The sequence below is a fragment of the Geospiza fortis genome, unplaced genomic scaffold (assembly GCF_000277835.1).
Source record: "Geospiza fortis unplaced genomic scaffold, GeoFor_1.0 scaffold173, whole genome shotgun sequence".
Lineage (NCBI taxonomy): Eukaryota > Metazoa > Chordata > Aves > Passeriformes > Thraupidae > Geospiza > Geospiza fortis.
In genome coordinates, this window is record NW_005054334.1 from 3,390,067 (window position 1) to 3,397,867 (window position 7,801).

General features: G+C 51.3%; 1 protein-coding gene across 1 annotated transcript in view; it reads right to left on the minus strand.

Annotated features, from left to right (window-relative positions):
* Nucleotides 1–4,452: 4,452 nt before the first annotated feature.
* The window catches only part of KCNJ4 (potassium inwardly rectifying channel subfamily J member 4), a 3,621-nt gene continuing 272 nt past the window's right edge, over nt 4,453–7,801 (minus strand). The window contains exon 2 of the mRNA XM_005421845.3: nt 4,453–6,734. Within this exon, the coding sequence (XP_005421902.1) occupies nt 5,405–6,734 (1,330 nt within the window). The 3' untranslated portion in view covers nt 4,453–5,404. The remainder of the gene's footprint in view (nt 6,735–7,801) is intronic.

Sequence of the window (7,801 nt, forward strand, 5' to 3'; positions counted from 1 at the left end):
GGTGCGGTGACGCGGGCAGCTGCGAGCCCAGACTGCCTCTCCTGCCTGCCCGGCCTCCATCCCTCGGCTGTCCCCTCTGTCTGCCCCAGCGAGGCTGCCCCGCTGCCCGACACCACCCCGCTGATGTTTTCAGCATCCCAGCACGCTGCATTCCCTCCTCTCCCTCCTGCGCATGCAGCTACAGCCCATCCCAGCTTTGCAGATTTAGCGCAGGGCCGGGCCCTGCGGGCTTTTCCAATAGTGATGCTCCATTAGGGCCCAGCTCTGCTCTTAGCATGGGCAATGCCAAAGTCCCATTGACTTCGCGGGGTCAAGCCCTTAATGGCCTGGGAAGATAAGAGATTTTTTCTTTTCTTTTCTTTTCCTTTTTTTTTTTTTTTGGTGACACTCAAAACTGTGGCCACTTAGTATTGCTGGTCCAAAAGCTGCAAGAGGCCCTCCTGCAAAAGCAAAGAAGCGCTGTTAAAGCTCACAGAACACAGAGGAGGCATTCTTGTGGAGGTCATGAGCCTGTGCACAGCTGCTGTGGCAGTGCCATGTGCCCTATCCAGTCCTGGGCAAAACTTGGACAAAAACAAGCTGTTTGAAACCTAACATGTTTGTTCCGAAGCACAGACATTTCCAGCACCATTTCCTAGTAATGGAAATCCAAATCTATTTTCTCCTCAATTGAGATTATTGTTGTGTTTCTTAAAAATATTTTTAGTTGCAGTGTGTATCAAAATGTTTTGCTGAGCAAATTTTGTGTGAGTTTAAAGGTGCCAATGATGATTTCTTTTCAAAAGGGTTGTCCAAAAGTGTCACCAAAAATAAAACATGAAACAAGTTTCTCAAGTGTCATTTCAAACAGCAACATTCATTTGAGAGCTGGCAAGAGTGACAAGAGCATGGTTAGTCGTCATGGGGTAGAGGATCTGAACCAGTGCCTGGATCTTATTCATAGGGAAAAAGTCCTTCCTCTCCCCATTATCTTTCTGTTATTTGAGTAGCTTTCAATAATGAGCCAAATAAGATGTTAAGAAGTAAGACAGGAAAGAAATATAGATTGTGGTTGAATGAACAAAGAAGCAGTGTCTTCCTCCTGAAAAGCAAGCTGCCAGTCCCTCGTGATTAGAGGCAGGTCTTAGGGAAGCAGTCCCTCCATCAGATCCTGGGGGAGGAAGGACCCCAGGGACATCATGCCCTCTCCTGCATTAAGGGTATCTTCTCTGGAGAGCACAGTGCAAGGAGGTATCACCCACCTAATGCTCCATACACTGTGTGCAAAAGGTAAAATACCTGGTGTGTTTACAGTTATGAATGGCCTGGACAGCTGATTTGCAGAATCCTTAAAATCATCAAGCCTTCTGTGTAGCAAACAGTTTTCCAGGATTGGTTCTCTGGGTGGCTTTTCACAGGCTGCATGAAAGAGTCCCCAGCACACGGCCAGAGAGGCGCTTGTTCAGACACTTGCTGCTGTGTGGCATTTTTGTGAATGTGCTTGTGTGTTTATGGGATGAGGTTGTGGTGTAGGATGGACTATGCCCCCACATGTGGCATGCACGTGTAGGCACCTGCACTGTGTACTTGGGCACGAGTCCTCTGGGATTCCAGTGTGCAGGTGCAGAACACCTGTGCAGAAGGACGTCCTGCTGCTGTGTGCCAGCAAACCCTGTGGGCACATGTGCAGCTTGCAGGAGCTGACACTGCAGTGGCTGCACCATGTTGTTGGAGGGGCTGTGTGTGGCACCAGCAGCACAGCTGCACAAGGAGTGTCTGATAGGCAGAAATTTGCTCACCACCTCTGTCTTCCTGCACTGGCTGTTCCTCTCCTTCCCTCTGCCCCTTCCCTCAACCCCCTTCTCTCTCCCCTCTCTAATGATCTGACAGCACTGAAAGCTTTCTTGCAATTTTATTATGAACAACAGGGGTTTCCTGGGTATTCTTCAATGCCTCACTGTCTTCTCCACCGTGATGCCAAACATGACATGAAAACATCCAGCAGGTTCAGACATACGGAGGGGGCTGGAGCCAGCATGGCTGAATGACGCTTGTTCCCTCAGATTGTTTGCAATCTTGTCCCATTTTTCCCACAAGAGGCCCTCAGGTGAAAGGAGGGGTGGCAGTGCTGACCTGTGTGCTGCCCCAGCCACTCCAGCTGTGCATGCCCATGGCCCTGGGGCACCACCCCTGCCTGGCACCTCTGCACACTCGCTGCTTGGTGATTGATGGGTCTCCCAAGAGCCAAGGGGACACTTCATCCCCACCAAGCACTGCCACCCGCCTCCAAAGGATGCTGCAAGGTGCCCAGGTATGAGGGTTCCCCCTCTCCTGGAGGCTACCACCCCATGGTGGACACATTCATGTGTCCTGAATGCCCGTGTCCTCGCACGCAAAGTCCTTCTCTCTCGGTCCATTAGTTTGTTTCCATGGCCAGTGGCAGGCACACGACTCTGAAAGCTGTATTAAAAGCCAGGTCAATACCAGCCCCTGCTTATTCCCCCAGGGGAAAATAAGTAAATAATGAAAGGAGGGGGTGACTTCATTTCCTATACCAGCAAACTCTTGAATTTAGTGCTGAGAGAGGCACCCCAGTTCCCAAGTGGGTAGCATTGGAGTTCTGAGATGAGGGAGCTCTGCCTCAGCAGAACCAGCAGAACCAGCAGAACCAGGAGGGACGGGGGCCACTCAAAATCCAGTGAATTCATCATTTCAGTGAAGGCTTTGAGGCAAACTGCTCTGGCAGATGGGCTCTGGAGCTGAGGATCACTGCAACAGCGAGGTAGAGGCTGAGGTGCTTAATGCCTTCTCTCCCTCAGTCTCTCGCAGTGAGACCAGTTGTCCATAGGGTACTCTGTGCCCTGAGCTGGAAGACAGGGACGGGGAACACAACGAAGCCCCATAATGCAGAAAGGAATGCTCAGTGACCTCCTACACCTCTTAGATACTCCCAAGTCTGCAGGGCTGGTTGGGATCCATCCAAGAACACTGAGAAAGCTGGAGGAAGAGCTCACCAAGCCACTTTCCATCATTTATCAGCAGTCCTGGCTGGCCAGAGAGGTCCCAGGTGACTGGAGGTTAGCCAGCGTGACACCCATCTACAAAAAGGGCTGGAAAGAGGACCTGGGGAACTACAGGCCCATCAACCTGACTTCAGTGCCAGGAAGGGTCATGAAACATTTCATGCTTGCCATTATACAGAACATGTGGCACAACCCAGGAATCAGGCCCAGCCAGCATGGGTTTGGGAAAGCCAGGTCCTGCTTGACCAGCCTGATCTCCTTCTATGACAAAGTGACCTGCTTAGTGGATGAGGGCAAGGCTATGGATGATGTCTACTTGCACTTCAATAAAGCCTTTAACACTGTCTCCCAAAGCATTTGTCCTGGAGAAATTGGCTGCCTGGAGAAATGGAATGAGTGCACAGTTCATTGGGTAGAAAACTGGCTCCGTGGCTGGGCCCAGAGGGTGTTGGGGAATGGAATTATTCTGGGAATGGAATTATTCCAGTGAATGGAGCACACCCAGGCAGGACAGCTGTTCCCCCACAAAACCTACATCCTAAGATGAGAAATGACCATGCCTGGGCCTAGACATATCTTGTGAGTCTATTTGTGCTCTTTCTCAAATGCACTTCCATATAACCTCACTTTCTCTTCCTCTTTTCCCCTTCCATCTTCACCATCTGCCCTCTGTGTCTGCTTCTTCCTCTCAGTCCTGCTATTTCTTTCCTTGCCCTTCTGCTTCTTCCCCTCTTCCTTTTGCTTCTTGAACCTGTTCCAAGTTGATACTGAGATGCTTTTTTCTGCTTTTAGATCAGGGATTAGGTGGGACATAATTTCTTCAGCTATTCCCCACCACAGCACAGCTACTGAGTGCCCAGAGCAGCTTCCTGAGCTCCCTGTTTGCTTTTCTGTCCTCATATCGTCTGCAGTTTTGGAGAGGTGATTCTGCTACTCCTGAAGGAAAATGCTCATCATGTTTTCACCTCTTTTGTGAAATGACAACCAAGTGATGTTACAAGTCTAGCTTTGGCTGATGTTTTCCCTCATCCTCCCTTCCCTTGCCTCTAGCACAAAGAGACACTTTGGGTTTTTTCATGGGGTTTTTGAATCTAGAGCAATGTCTTGCACATCTCTGCCTCTTCACCAAGTATATCTATAACCCTTCCCTGGGAAAAATTCTCGATATCTCCAAAGCAAATAGAATTGCTTGGCCAATCCTACTAGTAATTTTAATGCAGATTATTCCCTCCATACACACATTTGTATGACCTTCTCCCTGAGCAAATTCTCTGAGCCTCTTGTTATAGGTCTTTACCAGAGAGGCCCAGAACAAGAGAGCCCTCGTGGTGGAGTTTCCAGTGTCCAATGCCATACAAATAGCAACCACCAGCCCTAATAACCCTCATCAGTCTCTATACCAGGCTGCAGCTGTGGAGTCTGTCCTTTGCTTCCAAACCTCCCCTTGGGATATTAGACTTTATTAAAAATAAATTGTTACAAATTCTGTTTTACAGCTGATGGCATCAGGGAGAAGAGTGGAGGAGGCAAAAGGAGCAAGTGGAGGGTCTGCTGTCCAGTCAGGTCACCTGTCTGTCATCCTAGCTGTGCTGTGCCAGGGAGCAGTCTGCGTGTGGTAAGCACAGGGCCCTGCCTCCTCTGCCAGTATCTCAGGAGAGGAGCAGGACATGTTTTTCAAGAGGACTGGGAGAACTGGATCTGAGTCCATGGAGCCGAGCTGCTTCTGGAGGTGACAGACACTGAAAGCCAAGGAGAGTGCAGAGCAGCCTGTGTAGAACATCCTTGTCTCCTAGCTTGGCATTTGCCGTGGAAAAATATCGATTTCAGTTCTCCTTCTCTTTTATATACAGAATCATGTGCAACAAGCAATAAACATGCAAGCAAACTTTTCCCTTGAGATCCTTCCCCACTCCCTCCAAGAGTCCCAAACTCTCCCTTCTATCCTCATCTGGTCAGTGCGCAGGCGTTGCTCCTCTCCCAGTGACGGTGGTGACCCTTGACAGCTTGGGGCCTACCCACAGTGAGAGGTGACAGAAAGTCTGCTGTTGCCTCAGCAGCAGAAACACTTGCTGTGAGTCCCAGTCTGTCCACCGAAGGCAGGCACTCCTGTCACCTCTCCAGAGACAAGAAACCAGGCCTGCTGCCCTCCTGTCTCTGGGCAGGAGAGGGGTTCTAGCCCAAGCTGCACACCCAGAAAGAGCAGTGTATCCTCACTCCTCTCCCAGGCATTACGACCTCAGGAGAAAGGGAGTATATCCGAGCAGCTCCAGGCCTTGGTGTATCTGGGGGCTGAGAGGCAATCATGGGAGGCATTATTTGGTGATGAAGGGACTTATCCAGTGTATGGGTACGGAACAGAGGAGACTGTGGGCAACAGGTGCGGAACGGGGAGGCTGGAGGAGTTAGATGGCTGACTCCCTGCGGTATGAGATTGTATCTAGAGGCAGAGTTGCCTGGAGCCGCTCCAGGTCCAGGTGGCTTCCAAAATCCATCATCTGGATGATACCTCCCTCCTCCTTGGTGTTGCCCCCTAAAACTACACCCACTTCATCATCATCTTCGTCTTCATCTTGACTGACAAGTGCCAGCTCATTCTCGTAGCAGAAGGCACTGGGAGGTGGTGGAGAAGGTAGGATGGTCATCTTGCTTTCTTGCAGCTCCCGGGCTGAGCAGCAAGGTGTGCCAGCTACCTCGTATGTCTTGTGAAAGCGGGAGTAATCCACTTTGTAGTGGTTCTTCTCCTCAAACACAACCGGTTCAAAGCGATGACCCCAAAGGATTTCGCTAGCAAGGTAAGAGCTTCGTGCCTGTGTGGTCATGGCTGTGGCCTCCACCATCCCCTCCAGAATAACCACAATTTCAAAATTCTCCGTCTCCAGCTCTTCCTTGCCAATCCCATAGAGGGGGCTCTCCTCATCAATCTCATGAACGATAATAATGGGTGAGACCAAAAATATACGATCCAGACCCACGTCGTAGCCCACATTTAGGTCCCGCTGGTCCAGGGGGAGGTATTCCCCTTCCTCCGTCATGTAGGGCTTGATGAGCTGGGCTCGGACATGGGCCTCCACGATGTGACTCCTCCTCAAGTTGCCCACCCTCCACATGAGACACAGTTTGCCATCCCGCACGGAGATGACAGCATGATGGCTGAAGAGGAGGGTCTGGGCCCGCTTCTTGGGCCTTGCCATCTTGGCCATGATGGTGCCAATCATGAAGGAGTCAATCACGCAGCCCACGATGGACTGCACCACAACTGCCATGATGGCCAGCGGGCACTCCTCAGTCACGCAGCGGAAGCCGTACCCGATGGTTGTCTGTGTCTCCACTGAGAAAAGAAAAGCCCCCAGGAAGCTGTTCACATGCATAATGCAGGGCTTGGGCAGAGAGGGACTACCTGCCACCGCCGGTGCATTGAGGTCGCCGTGGAAGAAGGCGATGCACCAGAAGAGGAAGCCAAAGAAGAGCCAGGAGACCAGGAAGGCAGCAGAGAAGATCATCAGCATGTACCGCCAGCGCGTGTCCACACAGGTGGTGAAGATGTCGGCCATGTAGCGCTGGGATTTGTTGCTCAGGTTGGCAAAGTAAACGTTGCACTGGCCGTTCTTCTTCACGAAGCGGTTGCGGTGCTTCCGCCGGGGAGCGTGGCCCTTGCCATTCCGGCTGTGCCCATTCATGCTGCCCAGTGTAGAGACCTTGTGTCCATCCTCCTCGGTGGACACGATGCTGTACCTGGGAACAGAAGAAGCAGGCACTTCCATCAGGAATACGTGAAGGGTAACAGCAACCACTGAGACAGCAAGGGCAGGAGGCGTGGGTGGCTCACAGGGGTGCAGTACCACCCTGATGGATCTCACAACAGCACGTGTCAGTGATTATTGCACCATGGTGCCAACCTGACCAAACCGGTCGACATCAGCTGCAATGTTCGCTGAGTGTTGCTACCTGGAGGCTGCATCTAGCAAAGTCCTGATAGGACAGCAAGGCAGCAGCAGCTTGTTGCTCTGTGGTACCTTCCAGCCGTTATGGTGAAGAGGGATACAAGGCTTTGAAACCTGACAGCAGCTGGCACAGCCAGGGAGCCTGGGAGCAAGCACCCGCAGCCTGACCCCATTTTGGCCCTCATATAATACAAGTCTGGGAGTTTCTATTTTCTCCTCTGCTCTGCTCACTGATTTCATGGTGTGTGGTGACAATGTTTATACACTTCCTGCCTCAGGACAATTTTGTTGCCACAGCAACATGTGTGTCTTCCAGCATCCCTTGTCCAAAGCCAAAGGTGTAATTTGGAAATCAACAGCCAAAGCACTGGCAGTTTCCTTGGCAGAAGCAACACACACACTTTCTGGGAAACCTTTCCCCCTCTGGCTCCCCTCCCTCATGGTCAGCTCTGACACTGCCCCTCATGTGATCCCGTGACACTTGCAGATACTCCTTAAAGATGTGATGGTAGATGGTGCTCTGACCAGAGAGGAAACCAAGAGAGTGCACTGAAGCACAAAGACTGCTCTGCCCTCATGCCTGACCAGCTGCAGCCTCACAGGACCCTGGGAGTCTCTCCTTCTCACCCTATGGTGTTGACATGACATTCCTCCAGAATGGGCCTCCATCACACGGCAAGGACAGCACTGGTGGCTGCAGTTGTGATTCCTGGGAACATGTGGCTTCTGCAGTGCTGCTGGAATCTGTAATTTCTGGTCCAGCACCATGCAGTGCTTTGCTTCTCCTCCATAGTATTCCTCCAAGCACTACCACTGCATATGGCACATTTTGGGTTGGAGGAGGACAGAGGAGTTTTT